A 25,405-nucleotide genomic window follows, 5' to 3' on the forward strand; every position below is an offset into this window, starting at 1 on the left:
TTGGACCATTAAAGAAGGCCGAGTGCTGAAGAACTGATGCTTTTGAACTGTGGTGCTGGAGAAGACTCTTGAGAGTCCCTTGGACTGCAAGGAGATCCAATCAGTACATATTAAAGGAAATAAGTCCTAAATATTCATTGGAAGGACTGATGCTGAAGCTCCAATCCTTTGGCCACCTGATTCAAAGAGCTGACTCATTGGGAAAGAGCCCAACGCTGGGAAAGATTGAAGGCAGGAGGAGAAGAGGACGACAGAGGATGAGATGGTTCGACTCAATGGACATGAGTTTGAGCAAGCTCTGGGAGTCAGTGATGGACAGGGAGGCCTGGCGTGCTGCAGTCCATTGGGTCGCAAATAGTCAGGATTGAGCGACTGAACAACAAATCCCTCATTAGAAGTGTCTCTTTTACTGGGAAAGGAAGACAGTTGCAGCACAGCTCAATGCTGCCATCTAGTGGCCATTATAATGACTTGCGTTTGCCGATCTGAAGGAAGCCTCTCAGGAGAGATGCTTGGCTCCATCCTCTGGGATGGTCAAAGTCCACCTTTTAGGAGGAGACATCATTTATGGTCCTCTGACAGAGTTCTCTTCCTAAACATCCCAGGATAATGCTTTAACTTTCTGATATCCAAAGAGTTATCCTAAATCAGTGTGAAATTTCAACTACACTCAATTCGAAGCCATCCCTGCAACAGTCTGGAAAAGTATATCCTTTCCACTTCTGTTTTGAATCTTAACTTTATTAACTTTATTTATCCAAATAGATTTTTTTTAAAAGAGGAAGGTGGGGGAGAGAGGGAGGAAAAGAAAAGTAGACAACAAATCTATGTTCTGTGAAGCTACAACCTCATTCAGAGTACCCTCTGGTCCAGATGCCTCCCACCTGGCGCACTTGACTGCAGCAGCAGCTGTATGCTGAGAACCGAGAGGCCAGGGTTTAGACTCAGGCTGCCACCCACCACCTTGTCCCTGGACCAGCCGTTATCATCTCAGATGGACAGTTTCCTTATCTGTAACAAAGAGAGGCTCAAGCATGATCACCACTGAAGTCCCTTCTGGTTCTAAAGTTCAGTGGACTTGTTCCCAAGAGTCACAGGTCTCACGGCCACGGGGGCCTGACTTTACACGCACGCTGGGCTCAGCTCCCCCGAACCATTCTCCCGCTGAAGTGCTCTTGGATGTACTACAGGGTACCAGGCCCTGAAGTGGGTGCAGGGGAAGCACCAGCGGGTGATCAGTGATCAGACACCATCTCTGCCGAGCTAACAGCCTAGCGAGGGACACACACAGCATATGATCAGGGAAGCAGTAATAGCATCGTGGGTGGAAAGGGCTCCGGGGAGGACGTGTAACTGAGGCCTCAGTGACGGTGGGGGCTGAGAGCAAGGAGGGCTCCCTGGGGAAGCGGCCCGCCTGGATCTGCAGGACAGTGAGCAGCTACTCCTGTGTGTGAAGTACACGCAGGAGGACCCAAATGAGCCAAGGCCTCGGGCACCTCTGGGGATCAGAGACAGTCCATGGAGCCTGATGTGTGGGCAACAAGAGAGTGATGTGAAAGGGGAGGGACGCAGAACGGATCGCAGGGGCCAGAGTAGGCACAGGCTTGTGGGCGTGTTAGTAGCTTCAACTCAATTCCGAGAGCAACATAACTGCCCTCCTGAAGGGCTTGAAGCAGGAAGGCAACATGGCCGATGTGCTTCTGTAGAAGACCTTCTCAGGGTCAAGACTGGGGCCACAGAGGTCAGTTGTGTGATGACTCCTCTAAGTGAGAGACTTTGGGGCCCTGCCACTGGGTTGAGAGGAAGTGGGGGAAATTCCAAAGATAAGGAAACAGGAGCATCATTAGGGCACGGGAGCTGACTGGATGTGGAAGTACGAGGGAGGAGCCCAAGGTCATTCCCAGGCCTCTGGTCAAGGGCAGCCGGATGGAATTAGTGCCGCTCACTGAACCGAAGGGACACAGGAGGATGACCCGGGGTGGAGCAAGATCATGAGCTCAGTGTTAGATGGTTATGTTTCAGAAAGGCTGAGGGAAGATCTAGGCAGGTGAGCAGGCAGCTGGGGACCCAGAGCTGAGAAGAAACATTTAATCTAATATGTGATAAATGGCAGGGGGAGGGGGCTTCTGGCCACAGGTGGTGAAAAGAGGTGCAGGACCAACATCAGGTGTCTGGGTGTATAGAGGATGTAGAGATGGAGAAGGAAACTGCAGAAAGGGGTCCTCAAGGTGAAACCAGATGGGCAGAATATGATGCTGAGAGAGCCAAGAGGAGCGTGTTCTCCTCTGCTGACTGGGGCTGGGGGCCAGACACGTGGAGACTGAACGAGAGAGAGGATGCAGTTCAGTAACAAAAAAGGCAAACAACCTAATCAAAAATGGGGGAAGACCTAAATAGACACTTCTCCAAAGAAGACATACCGATGATCAAAAAGCACATGGAAAGGTGCTCAAAACCATCATTTGTTAGAGACGCAAATCCAAACTACAATGAGGTGTCACCTCAAAGCAGTCAGAAGGGCCTTCCTCAAAAAAATCTACAAACAAATGCTGGAGAAGGGGTGGAGAAAAGGGAACCCTCCTACACTGCTGGTGGGAATGTAAACTGATATAGCTGCTATGGAAAACAGTATGGAGGCTCCTTAAAAAACTAAAAATAGAGCTACCATATGATCCAACAGTCCCATTCCTGGACATATGCTCAGAGAAAACCATAATTCAAAAAGATACATATACTCCAATGTTCACAGCAGCACTATTTAAAATACCCAAGACCTGAAAGCAACTTAAGTGCCCATCAACAGAGAAATGGATAAAGATGTAGAATTATTAAATATATATACACACACACACACACATACACACAATGGAATATTAGCAATGAAAAGGACAAAAAAATTGCCATTTGTAGCAACATGAATGGACCTCAGTTCAGTTCAGTTCAGTTCAGTCGCTCAGTCGTGCCCGACTCTTTGCGACCCCATGAATCGCAGCACGTCAGCCCTCCCTGTCCATCACCATCTCCCAGAGTTTACTCAAACTCATGTCCGTCGAGTCGGTGATGCCATCCAGCCATCTCATCCTCGGTCGTCCCCTTCTCCTCCTGCCCCCAATCCCTCCCAGCATCAGAGTCTTTTCCAATGAGTCAACTCTTCACATGAGGTGGCCAAAGTATTGGAGTTTCAGCTTTAGCATCAGTCCTTCCAGTGAACAACCAGGACTGATCTCCCTTAGAATGGACTGGTTGGATCTCCTTGCAGTTCAAGAGACTCTCAAGAGTCTTGACTCCAACATCACAGTTCAAAAGCATCAATTCTTCAGCGCTCAGCTTTCTTCACAGTCCAACTCTCACATCCATACATGACCACAGGAAAAACCATAGCCTTGACTAGATGACCTTTGTTGGCAAACTAATGTCTCTGCTTTTAAATATGCTATCTAGGTTGATCATAACTTTCCTTCCAAGGAATAAGTGTCTTTTAATTTCATGGCTACAATCACCATCTGCAGTGATTTTGGAGCCCCCAAAAATAAAGTCTGACACTGTTTCTACTGTTTCCCCACCTATTTGCCATGAAGTGATGGGACCAGATGCCATCATCTTAGTTTTCTAAATGTTGAGCTTTAGGCCAACTTCTTCACTCTTCTCTTTCACTTTCATCAAGAGGCTTTTTAGTTCCTCTTCACTTTCTGCCATAAGGGTGGTGTCATCTGCATATCTAAGGTTACTGATATTTCTCCCGGCAATCTGGATTCCAGCTTGTGCTTCTTCCAGCCCAGCGTTTCTCATGATGTACCCTGCATAGAAGTTAAATAAGCAGGGTGACGATATACAGCCTTGACGTACTCCTTTTCCTATTTGGAGCCAGTCTGTTGTTCCATGTCCAGTTCTAATGGTTGCTTCCTGACCTGCATATAGGTTTCTCAAGAGGCAGGTCAGGTGGTCTGGTATTCCCATCTCTTTCAGAACTTTCCACAGTTTATCGTGACCCACACAGTCAAAGGCTTTGGCATAGTCAATAAAGCAGAAGTAGATGTTTTTCTGGAACTCTCTTGCTTTTTTGATGATCCAGCGGATGTTGGCAATTTGATTTCTGGTTCCTCTGCCTTTTTGAAAACCGGCATGAACGTCTGGAAGTTCACAGTTCACGTATTCCTGAAGCCTGGCTTAGAGACTAGCGTGTGAGATGAGTGCAATTGTGTGGTAGTCTGAGCATTCTTTGGCATTGCCTTTCTTTGGGATTGGAATGAAAACTGACCTTTTCCAGTCCTGTGGCCACTGCTGAGTTTTCCAAACGAATGGACCTAGAGAATGTCATACTGAGTGAAGTAAGTCAGACACAGACAACTATCATATTTTACCACTTATACGCGGAATCTAAAAAACGGGGTACAAATGAACTTATTTACAAAATAGCAAAAGAGTCACAAATGTAGAAAATGATCCTGTGGTTACCTAGGCAGTGGGGGGAAGGGAAGAAATGATAAATTGGGAGACTGGGATTGAAATATACACACTACTACATTTAAAATAGATAACTAATAAAGACCTGCTGTATAGCACAGGGACCTCAGTTCAATACTCCGTAATGACCTGTATGGGAAAAGAATCTAAAAAGAGTAGAAATATGAAAAGGTACAGCAGAAACTAACACAACACTGCAAATCAATTATACTTCAATAAAAAATTTTTTTATAAAAGAAAGAAAAAGAAAAAGAAAATCCAGAGATAAACTCACACACCTATGGGTATTTTATTTTTGACAAAGGAAGCAAGAATATACAATGGGGCAAAGACAGCCTCTTCAAGAAGTAGTGCTGGGGAAACTGGACAGCTACATATAAAAGAATGAAATTAGAATATTTCCCAACACCATATACAAAGATGAACTCAACATGGGTTAAAAACCTAAATGTAAGACCAGAAACTGTAAAACTCTCAGAGGAAAACATAGGAAGAACACTCTATGACATAAATCACAGCAAGATCCTCTATGACCCACCTCCTAGAGTAAGGGAAATAAAAGCAAAAATAAACAAGTGGGGCCTAATTAAACATAAAAGCTTTTGCACAGCAAAGGAAACTGTAAGTAAGGTGAAAAGACAACCCTCAGAATGAGAGAAAATAATAGCAAATGAAAAACCTGACAAAGGATTAATTTCCAAAATATACAAGCAGCTCATACAAGTCAATCCCAGAAAAACAAACAACCCAGTCACAAAATGGGAAAAAGACCTGGACAGACATTTCTCCAAAGAAGACATGCAGATGACTAATAAACATATGAAAAGATGCTCAACATCAATCATTATTAGAGAAATGCAAATCAAGACTACAATGAGATATCACCTCCCACAGATCAGAGTGCCCATCATCAAAAAGTTTACAAACAATAAATGCTGGAGAGGGTGTGGAGAAAAGGGAACCTTTTTGCACTGTTGGTGGAAATGTAAATTGATACAGCTACTATGGAAGATGGTATAGAGATTCCTTAAAAAACTAGGAATAAAACCACCATCTGACCCAGCAATCCCAGTCCTAGACATATACCCTGAGGAAATCAAAATCGAAAAAGACACATACATCCCAGTGTTCACTGCACCGCTATTTACAATAGCTAGAACATGGAAGCAACCTAGATGTCCATCAAAGGATGGATAGATAAAGAGGCTGTGGTACATATATAATGGACTCAGCCATAAACAGGAATGCATTTGAGTTCTAATGAGGTGGATGAACCCAGAGCCTATTATACAGAGTAAAGTCAGAAAGAGAAAAACAGGTATCATATACTAATGCATATATATGGAATTTAGAAAGATGATACTGAAGAAATTATTAGGGCAGAAATGGAGAAACAAATATACAGAACAGACTTATGGACACGATGCGGGGGGAGACGGTGGGATGTATGTAAAAAAGACAGCCAATGGGAATTTGCTGTATGACTCAGGGAACTCAACCCCAGGCTCTGTACCAACCTAGAGGGGTGGGGTGGGGAGGGAGGTGGGAGGAAGGGGACATATGTGTACGCGTGACTGATTCATGTTGACGTTTGGCAGAAACCAACACAATACTACAAAGCAATTATCCTTCAATTAAAAATTTAAAAAGAAAGAAAAGGATAGAGGGGGTTGGCCAGAGGGTACATGAGGGCCAAAGTAGGGCTTCTTCATATGGAAACTTACAGAAAGGACCTCTTCTAGGAGTGCGGGGCTGGGGTAGGGGGGGATTGAAGACTCAGAATAGGAGGCAGTAACTGTCTTAAGGCTCCTGAGCAGGTTTGTAAGGGTGAGATCCAGGTCTCAGGGGGAGCTTCAGCCTTGGTCAAGAGGAGAGATCCCCGCTCCACTAAAATCGTAGGAGCAGGGAAGGGGAAAGAGTGATGAGCACAGGGAGGCAAGTCTAGGGCTCCAGTTTCTCAGGGCCCTGGGTGAGAGTTGCACTAGCGGAGGGTGAGGGAGAAGGGGAAGATCAGAGGTTTAAGAAGAGAGAAATCGTGAGCTCTCTAGAGAAGCAGACGCAGCTCTGTCGGGCTGGGGACGTGACCGCAGACTAACAGCACCCGTGGGGCCAGCTGTGCCGTTTCCTCCAGCTGTGCTCAGGGTTCACGCGCCAGCGAGGGGAGGGAGGTGAACAGGTTCATCTGGGGTTGGAAATTTCCGAGTGGGGATGAAAGAAAAACAGAGGGCGAAATAACTTACTAGGGACGTGCTCAAGTGTTTAGTAGAAAAGACGGGCTCTGGAACCTAAGATGAAGAGAGAAGCGGAGACGGAGGGGGCAGGTGGATAAAAAGCAGGGAGATAAGAGAAGGTCACCTGACTCCTGGCTTCTAGGGTCACGGGGCTGGATCCCAGTGGCTCGGCCTCTGTGACATAAAATAACATTCACATTTTGTGGTTCCCTCCCCAGCAACATAGAGAGCACACATTGGCACTAAGTGTAACGATCTTAAAACGTGCAGTGAATGCGTGATTGCAAACTGAATTCCGACATGACCACTAAACCCCCGGGGAACCCAAACACTGTCTCCTGACTTCTGGTGTATGTCAGGCACTCTTCAAGGTGTCTGGAATCTGAGGATGAACCCATCAGATGTAGGATTTACCCTCAGCGGGCTTAGGATTTCACAGGGGAAGAGGGACACAGGCTCAGATTTCGAAGAATTGCTCAATTAAATCAAAGTGGGAAAGGCATGTGGAAACTTCCCTGGATCCTCCGTATCAGAAGCCACATCAGTGGCGCACAGTTCCCTGACTTGTGCTACTCCTGGTCAGAATGAACTTTTCCAAAAGATCACTTGGATTATTGTACATGAGAAATACGTGTTGCCTAGTAACAATTAGGTACAACTTACTGAACATTTACCATTGGGCCAGGCAGCATTTGGTTTTCACAGGTGGCGCTAGTGGTAAAGAACCCACCTGCCGATGCAGGAGACACAAGAGCCACAGATTTGATTCCTGGGTTGGGAAGATCCCCTGGAGGAGGGCATGGCAACCCACTTCAATATTCTGTCCTGGCGAATCCCCATGGACAAAGGAGCCCAGTGGGCTACAGTTCATGGGATCACTAACAGTTGGACACCACTGAAGCGACTTAGCACGCAGGCAGCATTTACAAAGGATAGTATTATTTCCCCAGGGCTTCTCAGGTAGCGCTAGTGGTAAAGAATCCTCCTGCCAATGCAGGAGCCACAAGAGACGTGGGTTCAATCCCCAGGTCGGGAAGATCCGCTGGAGGAGGGCATGGCAACCCACTCCAGTAATCTTGCCTAGAGAATCCCATGGACAGAGAAGCCTGGTGGGCTACGGTCATAGGGTCGCAAAGAGTTGGACACACACACACACACACAATATTATTTCTACATTCCAGATAAGGAAACTGAGTTCTAGGGAAATTATTGATCAAAGATCACTTTGCAGGTTAGTGGGAAAGGTGGGATTCTAATTCAGCTGTGCCTCAGCCCGATCTGTTTTCATAACAATCTCCCTCTTCTGGTCAGAAGATTCAATGAGGGCAAATGTGGTAGCCTGCAAACTTGGTTCCAGAAAGCCACCCAATTGGTTAAAATGACCAGGCTTTCACAGAGCCAGAAAGAGCTCACTCCACAGGGAAAGAAAACACAGGTTGAATACCTCTCTATCCAGGCACGATGTCCCAGGAAAGATGTCAAGAGCTGATTAGATGAATCTCTGGTGTCAAATAAATCATGATTTTGTTGTTTGATACAGAGTTCTGACTCAATGTTTTTCACATTTTTCACATTTTTCCATAAAGTCCTTGGGGGCCCACATCTGTCTTTACTTTCTCATAAAGCCCTAACTGTGCTTTGAATAAATCCTATTTAATGTGAAGTCAAACTTGATTTTTTTCAGCTCCAGGATAGTTCTCTTTGATTTAGATTCATATTTACTTCACTTTGAGTCCTTAAAATGTTTTCAAACACATTTTGGCTAATATAACTTTGAAAATACTCTTAGGAAACATGAAATATTCAAGAACTAAATTATTGAGGTTTAGGATAGTTTGTGTAAGTCAAAGCCTAGCTGTTCAGAAAAATTTAAATTAGCTCAATTCTGGTTTTTTTAAAAAGTGTGTAAGTTTGACTTTGGTAAATTGAGTCATTTAAAAGTTATATGGTAGTAAATCTTGGCTTCCCAGGTGGTGCAGTGGTAAAGAATCCACCTGCCAATGCAGGAGATGCAAGAGACGTAGGTTCACTTCCTGGGTTGGGAAAATCCCTTGAAGAAGGAAATGGCAACCCACTCCAGGATTCTTACCTGGGAAATCCCATGGACAGAGGAGCCTGGCAGGCTACAGTCCATAGGGTCACAAAGACTCAGACACAACTGAGTGATTGAACTCATACATACATACATACAGTAAATCTTGTCAAATCTGTTCCAAGCAACACACACACACATGTCAATTGTGGAAATTAAAATGAGAAAAACGATCTCATTCTCTCACCCTCCACTCCTTGTCTAACCCAATAATCTTTCAGGAAAAACTCTACATGGTCATACCACATGAAGCCAGAGGGTATCTTCAGGATAAAATGTGAAGGATGACTTAGTCCAAGAGGTTAGCCAGATGGAGAGATATTTCTTATACACATACATTATTTATTCTCCAAGATATGTGTGTGAAAAAAAGGGAAAGATTGTCATTCAATTATTCAATAGATAAAGCTAAATGCAAAGCATGCAGCTAAGTCCCAGTGAAAAACACAGATTTAAAAAAAAAAAAAAAAAGATAAAAGTGTGACGAGTATTCCAAACAAAAGGATGCATCGGGGCCATGAGTACGCAAACCCAGGGAGGCCTGACATGAACTTCCCGGAGGAGATCAGCCAGGTGAAGAGGGGCCATGAGTGGTCCAGACATGAAAGCAGCAAGTTTTAGCCTCCCAGAGATTGCTGCATTTGACCACGTCATAGGAACTTGGACCAATGAAAGCAAAGACACTAATCTAGAGACGGGGGTGGGGTGGGGTGGATCAGGGAGGGTCTCAAAGAGTCCTGTGAGGATGCTGAACTTCTTCCCCAGTGGAGGCCCACTGAGTGTTAAGCAGGGGATTGTCACAATTAGACGTGCCTTTTTTAAGCATCACTCTAGGTGCAGTGAGGAGGAAGGCAGAGGACCAGCCTGGGTGTGGTTCCTGTAGGACTGGTGGTGATGAAGGGTAACGTGCCTGGGACTGGGGTAGTGACACCAGAGATGTCAAGAGGACACACTTATGGCTCCTAAGAAAGTGAACTATTCCAAGCATCTCCTCTGACCACAACAGCATGGAACTAGAAATCAACCACAGGAAAGGAAACTAGAAAAAATGATCACATGGAGACTAACCAACATGCTACTACAAAACCAGTGGGTCAATGAGGAAATAAAAAAGGAAATTTAAAAAATACCCTGAGACAAACAATGAAGACATACCACTCCAAATCTACGGATGCAATAAAAGGAATTGTTAGAGGGACGTTCATAGTGATGCAGGTCTTCACGGGAGAAATCCCCAACAACCTAACCTACCACTGGAAAGGGCTAGAAAAAGAAAGATAACCAAAACCTAAAGTCAACAGAAGGAAAGAAATAATAAAGATTAGGGAGGAAATAAAGAAAACAGAGATTTAAAAACAGTAGAAAAAAATCAATTAAACCAAGAGCTGGTTCTTTGAGAGGGTAAATAAACACAATGGACAGATCTGTGATCAGACCCACCAAGAAGAAAAGAGAGTGACCTAAATAAGCAAAAGGAAAATGGAGAAATCTCAACTGATAGTGCAGAAACAGAAAAACAATAAGAACATACTGTGAACAAATTTGACAACCCAGAGGAAATGAAAAAACTTTTTAGAAACATACAGCTTACCAAAATTAAACCAAGAAGAAATAGATAATTTGAACAGGTCGATCACTAGAAGTAAAATAGCATCTGTAATATTTTAAAAATAATTCCCTATAAACAAAAGTCCAGGAACAGATGGCTTTACAGGTGAATTCTACCAGGGATACAAAGAACTTACATTGATTCTTCTCAAACTCTTCTAAAAGACGGAAGAGGAGGGAACACTCCCAAAAACATTCTATGAAGCCACTATCACCCTGATAAAGATACCACCAAAACAGAAAATGATGGTCAATACCTTGATGAATATAGTTGCAAAAATTCTCAACAAAATATCAGCAAACCAAATTCCACAACATATAAAAATATCATACACCATGACTGTAAGGTGAGTGCAGAGACAAAGAGAATGAGCTGGGCAGTCAGGCAAGAAAAGGAATTTCTTAGAGGGAAAATGAGAGGGTGACTGGCCCTTGAAAAGAACCAGTGTCCTCCCTTTCTGACAGGGTCTTTCTTATACCCCACCAGTGAAAAATTCTCTGAAGGGATGGTTAATTTTTAGCCTGTAGCTGAGTCCTGTGGTCACGTAGCTGGAGGTATAAAATCTGGTGGTCACATAGCCTTGAGAAGGTAGGTGCCAGCAGGAAAACAGAATGCCATTTGGGCAGTTTGGTCAGTTGCAAGGGTCACTGTTACTTTATTCAACATAACGAGCCATTTCAACTATGAGCCCCCACGCAGGCCCTGTCAATGACCAAGTGGGATTCATCCCAAGTTCATAAGGATGGTTCAATCAGTTCAGTTCAGTCGCTCAGTCGTGTCCAGCTCTTTGCGACCCTATGAATCGCAGCACGCCAGGCCTCCCTGTCCATCACCATCTCCCGGAGTTCACTCAGACTCACGTCCATTGAGTCGGTGATGCCATCCAGCCATCTCATCCTCGGTCGTCCCCTTCTCCTCCTGCCCCCAATCCCTCCCAGCATCAGAGTCTTTTCCAATGAGTCAACTCTTCGCATGAGGTAGCCAAAATATTGGAGTTTCAGCTTTAGCATCATTCCTTCCAAAGAAATCCCAGGGCTGATCTCCTTCAGAATGGAATGGTTGGATCTCCTTGCAGTCCAAGGGATTCTCAAGAGTCTTCTCCAGCACCACAGTTCAAAAGCATCAATTCTTCAGTGCTCAGCCTTCTTCACAGTCCAACTCTCACATCCATACATGATCACTGGAAAAACCATAGCCTGGACTAGACGGACCTTAGTCGGCAAAGTAATGTCTCTGCTTTTGAATATGCTATCTAGGTTGGTCATAACTTTTCTTCCAAGGAGTAAGCGTCTTTTAATTTCATGGCTGCAGTCACCATCTGCAGTGATTTTGGAGCCCCCAAAAATAAAGTCTGACACTGTTTCCACTGTTTCCCCATCTATTTCCCATGAAGTGATGGGACCAGATGCCATGGTCTTCGTTTTCTGAATGTTAAGCTTTAAGCCAGCTTTTTCACTCTCCTCTTTCACTTTCATCAAGAGGCTTTTTAGTTCCTCTTCACTTTCTGCCATAAGGGTGGTGTCATCTGCATATCTGAGGTGATTGATATTTCTCCCGGCAATCTAGATTCCAGCTTGTGTTTCTTTCAGCCCAGCATTTCTCATGATGTACTCTGCATATAAGTTAAATAAGCAGGGTGACAATATACAGCCTTGACAATATACATCCTTTTCCTGTTTGGAACCAGTCTGTTGTTCCATGTCCAGTTCTAACTGTTGCTTCCTGACCTGCATACAGGTTTCTCAAGAGGCAGGTCAGGTGGTCTGGTATTCCCACATCTTTCAGAATTTTCCACAGTTTATTGTGACCCACACAGTCAAAGGCTTTGGCATAGTCAAGAAAGCAGAAATAGATGTTTTTCTGGAACTCTCTTGCTTTTTCCATGATCCAGCAGATGTTGGCAATTTGATCTCTGGTTCCTCTGCCTTTTCTAAAACCAGCTTGAACATCAGGAAGTTCATGGTTCATGTATTGCTGAAGCCTGGCTTAGAGAATTTTGAGCATTACTTTACTAGCGTGTGAGATGAGTGCAACTGTGCGGTAGTTTGAGCATTCTTTGGCATTGCCTTCAATACATGCAAATTAATCAATGTAATATACCAGATTAACAAAAGCAAAGTAAAAAACCCACATGATCATCTCAATAGATATAGAAAAAGCCTGACAAAATTCAACATCCATTCATGATAGAAGTTCTTACCAAAGTGGGTATAGAAGGGACATACCTCAACATAGTAACAGCCTTTTATGACACACTCACAACCAATATAATACTCAATGGTGAAAAGCTGAAAGCCTTCTGGCTAAAATCTGGAACAAGACAAGGATGCCCATTCTCACCAGTTCTATTCAACACAGTATTGGAAGTCATAGCCACAGCAATCAGACCAAAAAAAGAAAAGAAATAAAAGGTGTCCAAATTGGAAAGGAAAGAGGTAACACTGTCAGTATATTCAGACGGCATGATACTAAGTATAGAAAACCCTAAGGACTCCACACAAAAACTGCTAGATCTAATAAATGAATTCAGCAAAGCAGCAGGATACAAGATTACTATTCAGAATCCATTGCATTTCTTTATACTAACTGCCGGGAGCCAGTGTGAGGAATCCCGCCCGTGACAAGGTCATGAGGAAGGAAGCTGACATACGCAAGGCGTGCTCAGACTTCAGGGACCCCTCTGGAAATTCCTAAGCATGTACCCCAACAAAAATCTGCCGGCTTTTGTGCTCTGCTTTTCCACTCTTCTGACATTTTCTGGAAAAAGTCAATTCAGGGCTTTAGTCTTCTGCATTTGAAAGAGTGTTTCAATCCAAAAAACCCTCTGATGGCTTTCTAGCCTGCCTGCAGGACTCGTACAGCTGCGCGTGTGATTGTTTGAGGCCTCCTGACCGCAGGAGGCACAGGAAGCTTAAAACATCCTAGGAATGTAGGAGCTTCCGAGGAGTCAAAATCTTTAGAATAGGACTGATTAAAGGTTTCATTTGTTAAGTCAATATTTGCTGCCAAATTTTCACATCCTTTAGTTGTAGATATAGTTAGAAAAACAAGTAGTAGACCTTGTGTTAGCAACATTAGATCTTTGAGTTAAGTACCTTCTTTGTTATATCCCACTGCACCTTTGTTCTATAGAGATGTAACTTTAATGTTAATGCTTTAAGGAGATGTAGATTAAAGAAAAACACTTCAGGGGAAACAAGATTAACATTCATTAAGGAAGAGAGCCAAAAAGTGTTAACAAGCCTCTTGGTCAGAAGATAATGTAAATCACCTGAGACCTTTTGTATACCAAATGATGTATGGAAAGAACCTGAGCTGCGAACGCTACATAATCTTGTGTTACCCATTGATCTCTGTGTTTTATCAAAAGTATAAAAGGCCTTCTGAACAATAAAGGATGGGGCCAGCTTCTTGGACCAGCTTCTCTAACTAGTCTCCCGGCCTGGTTTCTTGGGGCTCTGGCTCCCCCCTTGTCTCTCTCTCTCTTTCTTCTCCTCTCTCTTTCCCTCTCTCTGCTCTTTACTTTAATTTCGGGTTGAATTTCCACCTGGAGCGCGGAGGCTCACCAGGTCTACTTACTTGCCCCGGCTGTTAAGACCCGCACGAAAGGGAGCTTAAGGCGAGGCACCGTTAGATATTCAAGCGGCGCCGGTGGCCCAACGTAGATGGTGCAAATTCCTTGTCTGGAATTTTATTGGCCTTCCGCGTAAACCAAGCTATTCAGCCCTCTTCTTCCACTTAATCTTCTTACTACACTATAGTTTCTTAATTTAATCTTACTTTAATAAATAAACAAGTCTTTCCACGCCGACGCCGTCCACCCTTCGAATTCCCTGGATCCACCGGGGCTGGACCCCGGCAACTAACAATGAAATATCAGAAAGGGAACGTAAAAAAAAAAAAAAAAAAAAAAAAAACCTTTAAAAATCATACCAGGACTTCCCTAATGTCCAGTGGTTAAAAAGCTGCCTGCCAATGCAGTAGGCTTGGGCTTGCCTCCGTGTGGGGGAAGGCTTCCCATTCTGCAGGGCGTTGAGGACTGTGAACCACCACTGCTGCAACTCCCGAAACCCGCGTGCCTGGAGCCCCTGCTCCACAACAACAGAAGCCACGCAAGGAGAAGCCCGCACATCGCAACCAGAGTATCCCCTACCCACCAAAGCCAGAGAAAGCCTGCATGCAGCAACGAAGACCCAGACAGCCCCAAAGAAATAATTTTCAAATAATCATACCAAAAAATAAAATAAAATATCTAAGAATAAATCTGACCAAAGAGGTGAATGACTTGTACACGGAGAACTCTAAAACACTAGTAAAGGAAATTAAAGAGGATTCAAAGAGATGGGAAAATATCCCATGCTCTTGGATTGGAAGAATATTGTTAAAATGGCACTACTACCCAAATCAATCTATAGATTTAACGCAATCCCTACCAAATTACCCATGAAATTTTTCACAGAACTAGAACAAATAATCCCCAAATTTATATGGAACTATAAAAGACCCAGAATTGCCAAAGCAATCCTAAAAAAAAAAAAAAGAAAAGCAGGAGGCACAACTCTCCCAGACTTCAGACAATACTACAAAGTTAGAGTAATCAAAACAGTGCGCTAACTCAAAAAGACACATGTACCCCAAAGTTCATTCCAGCCCGGTTTACAATAGCCAGGACATGGAAATAACCTGGATGTCCCTCAACAGATGAATGAATAAAGAAGGTGTGTACACACTGCAATAGAATATTATCCCGCTATTAAAAGGAAAGAAATTGAGTCCGTTGGAGTCATATGGATAAATCTAGAGCCTGTCACACAGAGTGAAGTCAGCAGGAAAAACACAAATGTCATACACTAATGCCTATTTATGGAATCTGGAAAATGGTACCGGGGAAGCCATTTTCAGGGAAGTAACAGAGCTGCAGACGTAGAGGTCAGACTTGTGGACATGAGTAGAGGGGGAGGGAGGGCGGGAAGACTTCAGAGAGTAGCACTAACATAAGCACTGCCGTGTGTAAAAGAGACAGCCTGCCAGAAGCCTCTGTATAGAGCAGGGAGCTGAGCCCGGGGCTGTGTGGTGACCTAGCATGGGATGGGGGTGGGGGCGTGGATGGGAGGGAGGCTCAGAGGGAGGGGATGTACGTATAGATATAGCTGATTCACATGTTACAGCAGAAACTAACACATTAATGTAATTACATTCCAATTTTAAATTTTTTTTAAATAAAAACCACCATATGATATTGATACAGAAACAGACATATGCATAAAAGAAACAAAACAGAGAGCCCAGAAATAAATCCACACACCAAGTTGAATTAATCTTGACAAAGGAGGCAAGAATATAAAATTGGAGGGGAAAAAAACACCCAGTCTCTTCAGGTGGTACTGGGAATGTTGAACAGCTGCATGTACATCAGTGAAGTTAGAACACACCCTCACACCATGCACAGAAATAAACTCAAAATGCCTTAAAGACTTGAACATAAGACATGACACCATAACACTTCTGGATGAGAGCATAGGCAAAACATTCTCTGATATAAGTCATACCAATGTTTACCAATGTCAGTCTCCCAAAGCAACAGAAATAAAAACAAAACTAAATAAGATTTAATCAAATTGCAAAGAAAACCATTAAAAAATGAAAACACAACCTAAGGAATGGGAGAAAATATTTGCAAGTTATACAGCCAACAAAGGCTTAATCTCCAAAATATACAAACAAGTCATACAACTCAACAACAAAAAGCAAACAACCCAATCGAAAACTGGACAGAAGATCTTAATAGACATTTCTCCAAGAAGACATACAGATGGCCAGTAGGCACATGAAAAGGTGCCCAACATCACTAATTATTATTAATTAGTGATAATTAATACCAATCAAAGCCACAATGAGGTACCACCTCACACTGGTCAGAATGGCCATCATTAAAATGTCTACAGATAACATGCTGATGTATGACAGAAAACTGCAAAATTCTGTAAGGCAATTATCCTTCTGTTAAAAAAATAAAGTGGCAAAAAAAAAGTCTACAAATAACAAACACTGGGGTGGGTGTGGAGAAAAGGGAACCCTCCTACATTGTCGGTGAAAATGTATGTTCAAACGCAGTTCATCTCTGGTCAAATTGCTCATAGCAATCTCCCATTAATCAGTTTTTTTTAATCACAATTACTTTAACAATAACATGAAGCATTGAGTCCATTATTTTTTCCAATATGAATTCTTAAACGTCTACCTCTATACATCACAGTTTCAACTAGCTGTCATATGGCTTCCTATGACAGTTCACTGTTTAACCAGTGTTGGTAGAATTTGCAACAATTTTAAAGGGGTGAAGAAATAAAATCAGTGGCTTTTGCTCACTGAGCTTCTGTTTTTATAATCAGTGTTCTTGCCTGGAAAATCCCAAGGACGGGGGAGCCTGGTGGGCTGTCTATGGGGTCTCACAGAGTCGGACACGACTGAAGCAACTTAGCAGCAGCAGCAGCAGCAGCAGCAGCAGCATGAAATAGTAGATGTCTGATACAATGTGATATTAAACAAGAGTATGAAACCAAATCTCTAACCCCCAAAATGTGGAAAAAATAAAAAGGCCTGGTGGTCCAGTAGTTAAGATCCACCTGCCAATGCAGGAGACACAGGTTCGATCCCTGTTCTGGGAGGATCCCACAGGCTGTGGGGCAACTAACTCCAAGCAACACGACTAGTGAAGACCAAGCGCCCCAGAACACATGCTCTGCAACAAGAGAAGCGCAGCCATGGGAATCCCGAACACAACTAGAGAGTAAGCCCTACGCGAGGCAACTAGAGAAAACGTGCACACAGCAGCGAAGACCCAATGCAGCCGAAAATAAATGAATCTACGTCTGTTTTAACTATTGCTAAAAAAATTAAAGCTTACCTGAGGCGGGTGTCCTTGAAGGTGTCGAGGTATGCAGGATAGCTCCATCCGATTTTATTCCCTTTACATCGAAGCTCCAGAGTTTGCCCTGCCATCAGGCTCAGGGTAGCAGCGGGTTTCTGGAAGCGACCTTTATCCATCATTTGCGTCATTATAGACTGTGTCTTTGGCGTTGGATCAGCAGAGTCCCTGTCCTTTATCTTAGGAATTTTGGGCTTCACCTTTTTGTTGGTAGGCTTGATCCTGTTCTCTCCTGGCTCCTTTGGACGCTTGTTCTTGGGAGGATATTGGCCAGTAACTGGTACAGACATGAGGAAAGAACAAGTGGGTGTTGGTGGCCAACATACTGAGAGTCTTCAACCCCCCGAACAGATCACTTTTAATACCTTTCTCCTCTTATGTAAAAGTTATTTGAGGGGAATAATCATTATTTTCTTGGTTCATCCTTTAGATTTAAATCAAATAGTAAAAATAGATTTCAGCTTCAAAGGTTTTGTTCAAATTCAGCAAAATATTTCACATATGAATGAACACACACTTCACAACAAAACAGCTTTCCCCTGCAGCTCACGCTCAGTCTCACCACCTCCAAGGTGCTCCCCCAAAGGGCAGACCCAAAGCCTCTCAAGATCTGTTTCTGGACCCTGCCATCTCAGCACTGTCACTGTTCATTTTGAACCCACTGTTAAAACTCAGGAATATATCATCTCCAGGGAGCGGAGACATAGACCACACTCCAAGTGCGCTCAGAAAATTTCGAACCGTCACGAACTTTCTTCCAAATGAATTCATATAGTGGCATCTGTGTGTGTTAGGATGGTATCCATGTAGGATACAAGGCTTAGTAAGAAATACATACTAACCCTGTGCTCTTTTAAAGCACACATTATATACATTATTAAAACTCAAAGGGAACTGCACCCATGGTTTAGAACTTAGCCAACAAAATGTATTAGGGGGAGGAGTATTTTATCACCAACATTGTTGAGAATTGCTGGCAAACGGTGGTAAATAAGAACTGACCACCTTTGAGTCATTTTCTTTTTTAACTTCTTATTTTGTATTGGTGTATAGGCGATTAACAATGTTGTAATAGTTTCAGGTGGACAGCAAAGGGACTCAGCCACAGATATCCATATCCACACATCTCCCCCAAACTCCCCTCCCATCCAGGCTGTCCCATAACATTAAGCAGAGTTCCTGGTGCTCTACAGTAGGTATATCCACTTTAAATATAACAATGTGTTTGGAGCCCATCTTCTTACTGCTGTTTTCCCCTACTCTACAGACAATGCTGCCTGCCCTTGGAATGATGCTGGGTTCCAGAAATCTCACCTGTCCACCCAGCCCACCTGGCCATGGGCTGTGTCTACCCAGCAAGGAGGATGAGACTAGGTGATTCGTTTGCCCCACTGTCTGCATCAGCTCCAAGGTGACCTCGCTGTAAGTCCACAGAATTATAACATGTCCAAATTTATAGGATCCTCAGAGATCATTTAAGGTTCTTATGTTACAGAATTTTCAAAAATAATAAAGGAGGCCTTAAAAGTTACACACATCATACAAAGCTGATTAGTGGCAGAACGTGAGAGTAAAACTCAGGTCTCCTGACTCCTGTTTCACTACCTGTAGATAAAGAGTCTGTAGATATTTTGAACAGACAACTACAGAAATCTTGGCTAATTGAGGGAATTATGGGGCATTTTTATAAAATGGGGAAATGTGATAAATCAGGAGAAAAAATGTTTGCCTTCTTTGATGTTCATATTTCTTTATCTAATACTACGTTGGTGTACAAAGGGCTTGGGTGGTCAAGAGTACAGAGAATCAAATTGGGATCAAGAGATGGAAAAGGCGAGGGCTGCAAGCTCTTACACCAGAGGGCCCGGCAGTTGACAAAACAGGAGAGGGGTGGGACCTGCTGAGACCACATCCTCCTGAAGGGGTAGCTGCCAGGGAGCGAGTCAGGGTCACAGGCCGTGGTTTCTCAAAGGGTGGCAGAAATGCAGGTGGCCTGACTTATAAATATCAGAAACTTGGTTCTTTAGACACTTCATATCTCTGTCTCTGAGGTGGGGAGTCAGCTGGTGGTCTTCCTTGGAGGGATGGGGGTGACCAGGAAGGGCCAGGAGAGGGACCCTGTCTGGATCCGGGCTGCTTACGTGGGAGCGTGCAGTCGGTGAGTGCTGCGTGGGGCCATGCACTTATGAAAGGGTTCAAAGTGCCAGTCGCTCAGTCGTGTCCGACTCTTTGCAACCCCATGGACTGTAGCCCTCCAGGCTCCTCTGCCCATGGAATTCTCCAGGCAAAAATATTGGAGTGGGTTGCCATGCCCTCCTCCAGGGGATCTTCCTGACCCAGGGATCAAACCCGGGTCTCCTGCATTGCAGGCGGATTCTTTACCATCTGAAACTCCGGGGATGATTTGTACCAAAAACTCGGCTGAGATGGACTCAACTGTGCAATGATGAACGTGGCTTCTTTGGTGTGCTGCCCTTTGTAACAGGAGCCCTTTGACCTCCACTCCTGGTTCAGCTCAGCCCAGACTCTGGAACTGACCCCACTGCGAGCTTGGGCTCAACATCTGCTCCTCGGCTCTCTGCCTTCCTTGGGCTCAGCTGCCTTGCTCTGAACCCCACTGTCCCGTCCATTACTCCAGGTTCACTTGCGACTTCTCCTTACCCCGGATCCGAGTCTCTTCTTATTCCCCATCCTTCCTCTACTCTCGTTCCTCTGGATCATGGACCCTGCTACACTTTCTCTGTCTTTCCAGGGAGCAGAGCTGTGCCCTTGAGCCTTCTTCTCCAAGGCACACCCCAATGCCAGCTGTTGAACCTGCTGTTTGTCAAGACTTCTCCAGACCCTACACATATGTTTACCCCAGGATTCTCATGACAGATGGGGGTGGGCAGGGCCACCCATGTACACATTTACACAACCTCCCAGAAGGAAAAGTGTAATCTTTGGGAACATATTAGACCCACAGAAATACACTAATGCAGCAACATCAATTGTGAAGCATAAGCCTCAGTGTTGCATAGGTGAAAGTCACTGTCTTTTTCTTAAGGCAGAAAATAAAAGCTTACCATTATGCTGCCCAAGCCATCTGTGCCCTGCAGGCGTTGCCACACTATGCCTCTGAGAGTCAGGGACCTCTGTATTGATCTCTGATTTGGGGTGTTTTCTTTTTCATGTAACAGGAAGTCAAGGTATTAGAAATAACAACTGTGTGTAAATTCCAGAGAATTAAGGCAGCCCATGTAATCTGCCTGATTCTAAGCCTCTCAGATCCTGTGTGGTATTGCTATTCAGGAACATTTGGTCAGTGTATTATTAGTACACCTTTAAATATGTGCTATCATCCCCCAAAAATCATTTGACCTCTTGACCAAAGAGCCCCATCCATCTGTCCAGCTGTCTGACTGTGGAATCGGTCTATGATTGGACAGTGATGACCCTAAGGTCAAGGAGACTAGTGGCCCCATGGAGAAGCCCCAGGACTGAGTGACTCCCAAATTCCATGTCTAGCTGTTTTAAAGAATATGACTCTTCAGGATGTCTATGTAAATATTTTCTAAAGGCCTACAAAGTATAAGAATTTACATTGCAGACATGAGACCGGCTGGGACCTGGGCCTCAGCAGCGGCGCTGCAATGCTTGCATCCGGCCTACCTCCCCTCCAGCAACCAAACACAAAGAAACTGTACAGGACTAAGAATAACTGTGTGCCTGGGCAGCTGGGACAAGTTCTGGACAAAGATACAAAGAGAGCAAAAAAGCTGCTTTTGAAGAACCTGGAGCCAAAGCAGGGTAGTGCGCAAGCCCCCTGCACACACTACCACCTAAGGGGTGGGCAAAACACCTAAGCTACCCCTCCAGCCCAAGCCCTGGACGCACTCCTACGCTCACTCCGTGGAAGGAACACACTCACGCATCCACCTCCACAGGGAGCGAGTGAGCAAGGGAACCTGCTGCTGGTCTCGCTGCCCTCTGCTGCAGCAGGGGCCTGGATAAAGCCTTGCCGGAATTTCTTGTCTGGTCTCTAGTCCACTTCTATCAACTGGGGAAGACCAAGAACCCTGGTTGGTAACAGACTTCGAGACACTCAACACGGGGCACTTGTCCCCTTCTGGGAGGGGCTCTGGGCACCTCCAGGACCACTGAACACAGCTTCTCTGTCTTCCTCCCTAAGTCCTCACCCCTGCACTCCCGTCCCCTCCGTCCTACAAGCTTCTAGTTTTTGTCTTTAAGTTTTGTGATTGGCATCTTTTTTGTGATATTAATTCCAGCTTCTCCTGGAATTCTCTGCTGAAATTGTATTTCCAGGCTGAAGTTCTCCGCTGTGCCCACAAACAGCCCACACTGCCTGAGACTCCAGCCTTAGGTGACTTGGTGGGATTTTTAAAGAACAAAAAGAAAAGACAGGAGCTTGCAATGTCCCTTCCTCTGCATTTGCAACTATTCCTGCCTGAGCTCTCAGGAACTATCTGATTCATCTGTGGTCTCCCAGACTGAGGGGAAAAAAGGTAGGGTTGGAGGGGGTGCATTTTCAATTCAAGCAAGAAAACAATGAGATCTCTGGTTCTGTCTTTATGTAAAAAATTAACTTGCAAATGAGCTGCATTTGATTACTATCAAGGAAACTGAGCACTTAAATACCTTTTCAGAAACATAGAAGAGGCTCACCAGAATAATTTTGGGTTCATGTGATCTGGAAAATATTCAATATTTAATTAATATCTGGTATTAAAGCTAGCTTAAGCTTGTGGATTTCATTAATATGCTCTAATGACTTTAGAGTGATCAACATTAAGTATAATATTTTTATTGTTCCTAGGGCTACTGAAAGTCAATAAGTGCATATTGCTTTTGTTATGAAATCTGTCAACAGGGAAGTCAACCTGATAAGATTAAATTTTTAAGTAAGTGTAACTGGGATAAGAACTCTTTAGTAAACTCTATAGCAATAATTATATTTTGGAAACATCCATCTAAAACAGTCTCTCCAAATTTTGGTAAGTTGAAACCAACTTAAGTTAACTGATAGGAATTCATTGACTATCCAGGCCATTTGAACTAAGATAAAATATTAGGGACATTATTGCTGAACAGGTCTAATTTCCTCCCTCCTGTCTTCTTGTGAGAGAGAAACTAAAGATGTTTGGTGCCACCGTGAGGGGTCCTTCACCAACCTGTAGAATGCTAATGTAGCAGACAGTTCATGGTTGCTTAAGCAAAATAGGATATCTGTTCTCAGAAAAGAAAGTATGAGGAATGGAAATGTATTTTTGTTGAAAGAAAAAAGGATGATTTGCTGGCTATTTCTGAATGGGGAGGGCTTCCCCCATAGCTCAGTTGTTAAAGAATCCACCTGCAGTGCAGGAGACCCCAGTTCGATTCCTGGGTCAGGAAGATACGCTGGAGAAGGCATAGGCTATCCACTCCAGTATTCTTGGGCTTCCCTGGTGGCTCAGCTGGTAAAGAATCTGCCTGCAATGTGGGAGACCTGGAGACCTGGGTTCGATCCCTGGATTGGGAAGATCCCCTGGAGAAGGGGATAAGGCTACCCACCTCAGTATTCTGGCCTGGAGAATTCCATGGACTCTACAGTCCACGCGGTCACAAAGAGTTGGACACAAGTGAGTGACTTTCAGTTTTCACTTTTCTGAATGGGGAAAGAATAAGGAAAAAAGTATGACTACAGAAATGGCAGGAGGTTTGCAGAAGAGGAACACTGAGAAAAGAATTTTGTATGTGGTCAGAGTCTCCTAAGGTTGGATTAAATTTAATCAGGTAAAGGGATTTTTCTAAGAGTAGGCTTATGCAGGACTGAATTTGGCTTCTCTTCCTCATAAGAGAACAACGTTTTCCTGGCGTCCTTTTGATATCAGACTGTGTGAGTTTCTATGCCATTAAGTGATCTGTATTTACTTTTTAAAATATTTTTCTCCCCCATCTTAGCTCACAGAATAAGTATTGTTTCACAGATACCTAGGATCCTATCTGATTGGGTGCTTTAAAACTTTTTAAAATGTCTGACAGACTAACCCAAGGTCAAATACAAAGTTCTTTTGACCTCCAGCTAACTTTGGGGTGCTTCGAAGGGCTCCTGGAACTTTCCAAATAGAGATCCTAAACTAATCGGGTTATTCTGTAAGGAGAGGTTTGCCAGGTTCTCAGAGAACCCAGACAAGCTGAGGATGAAGCTGCCAGGCTGGGGTTGGCATCCACTCTCGCCTGGCAGGCTGCTGCTGCTGCTTAGTCAGTCGTGTCTGACTCTATGTGACCCCACAGCCCTGCCAGGCCCCTCTGTCCATGGGATTCTCCAGGCAAGAATACTGGAGTGGGTTGTCACGCCCTCCTCCAGGGGATCTTTCCGACCCAGGGATCGAACGCACGTCTCCTGCTTGGCAGGCAGATTCTTTACCCCTGAGCCCCACCTGGGAAGCCCCCACCTAGCAGGACATCACGGTTATCCTGGCCCACTGTTGTACCTCGGAAAAAAAGGAGCATATACTGAGAAAGGCCAGGGAACACGCAGTTGGCCTCCTGGTCCCCCAATCCACACTGGTCACCAAATCCACCAGGCGGGTGGCGATGCCATCCCAGAGCACGACCCACAGCGGGACTGCGCAGATCATGCAGGCCGCGGCCAGGATGAGACATGGTATTAGTTGTCTATCGGAAGGAATGAAAAGGTGTATGGTAAAACCTGTAGATTATGATAAGATCCAAGAGGCTGCACAGGAAAAAGACAAAAACCCAGCAGTGTTCCTGAGCCAGGAGACAAAGGCATTCAGGAAGGACACCCACACAGACCCTGAGTCCGCAGAGGGGAGGACACCACTGGCCATGCGTTCTATCACCCCACCTATGCCTGATACCTGGAGGGAATTACAAAAGCTTGAGGCTGGGCCCCAAGCCCCGCTGTCAACTTTAGCAGAGGAGGCCTTCAAGGTCTGCACCAACTGAGACTTAAGTGGGGAAGGAGGCCAGGAAGGGCAAGAGGCTAAGAAAGGAAACTCGGCTTCTGGCCTCTCTGATTCACGCACCACCTCCAGGAGACCCTGGAGGGCCGAGAAGGCTAGAGAGACCACCAAGAAGCCACCTGGGCCCGAACCAGGGTGCCTTTGGTCAGCAGGAGGGGCCCTGGAGTGGGGAAGGTCCTGAGCGCCCCCAGTGGGCGCCGGAGGAGCCACCCCTACCGGCCCAGCTCCAATCTCTTGGACAAGAACTCCCCGCACACTGATGGGGCTGGAGGGCCTGCCGGGCTCCAGATCCCACTCCATCCATCCTCATCACTCCAGCCGAGCCTCGGGTGTTGGCAGGCAGAACTGAATTTCCTGCAGACACTGCTCTGTTCCGACTTGGCCAGCCGGCTTCCTCTCCAACCATGACAGGAGCTGATGGACGGCCTAAGGCAAGGCGTTTTACATCTCTGCTTGCCTGCGGGATCAGGTCTATCATTACTAGTTGCAGCTCAGTACACACAAAGGCATGTCCGACTCTTTGCAATCCCATGGACTATATCCCACCAGGCTCCTCTGCCCGTGGAATTCTCCAGGCAAGGATACTGGAGTGAGTTGCCATTCCCTTCTCCAGGGGATCTTCCCAATCCGGGAATTGAACCCAGGTCTCCTATTTTGGAGGCAGGTTCCTTACCATCTGAGCCACCAGGAAGCTCTTTCACACACAGGCAAAATAGTCACAGTGGACTGCTAAAATCTTTAAAATAATTTCCAGCTCCTTTAATGCAAGATATAAAGAAATTTCCTATCTTGCATCTCTTTTCTGTTGAAAGAAATCTGATAGATTTTTCCATCAAAAACTATTATTCTGCCTTAAGATGACTGTTCAAGCTGATGGCCTCCCCATTTAGTATAAAAGTAATTTGTTTAGACAAAAGAATGAAGTTAAGGTGGCTACGAGCTCAGATATCAGATATACAGTTGTTTACCTAGCTGTGTTAAAGCATATTTTAAACTGTTCTGCATAGTATGACAGGTTATAGACTGCTCTGGTTATCATTTCTTGAATAAATTTCTAAGTCCTTTTTATGAGGCACTATTAAAGTTACTGCTGGATTATACAAGGGGAATAAC

General features: G+C 44.6%; 1 protein-coding gene across 1 annotated transcript in view; it reads right to left on the reverse strand.

Annotated features, from left to right (window-relative positions):
* Positions 1–25,405, reverse strand: part of PDGFRL (platelet derived growth factor receptor like) — an 83,303-nt gene that overhangs the window by 46,546 nt on the left and 11,352 nt on the right. Inside the window, exon 2 of the mRNA XM_069573339.1 lies at positions 17,304–17,601. Within this exon, the coding sequence (XP_069429440.1) occupies positions 17,304–17,601 (298 nt within the window). The remainder of the gene's footprint in view (positions 1–17,303; positions 17,602–25,405) is intronic.

The sequence above is a fragment of the Ovis canadensis genome, chromosome 26 (genome assembly GCF_042477335.2).
Source record: "Ovis canadensis isolate MfBH-ARS-UI-01 breed Bighorn chromosome 26, ARS-UI_OviCan_v2, whole genome shotgun sequence".
NCBI lineage: Eukaryota > Metazoa > Chordata > Mammalia > Artiodactyla > Bovidae > Ovis > Ovis canadensis.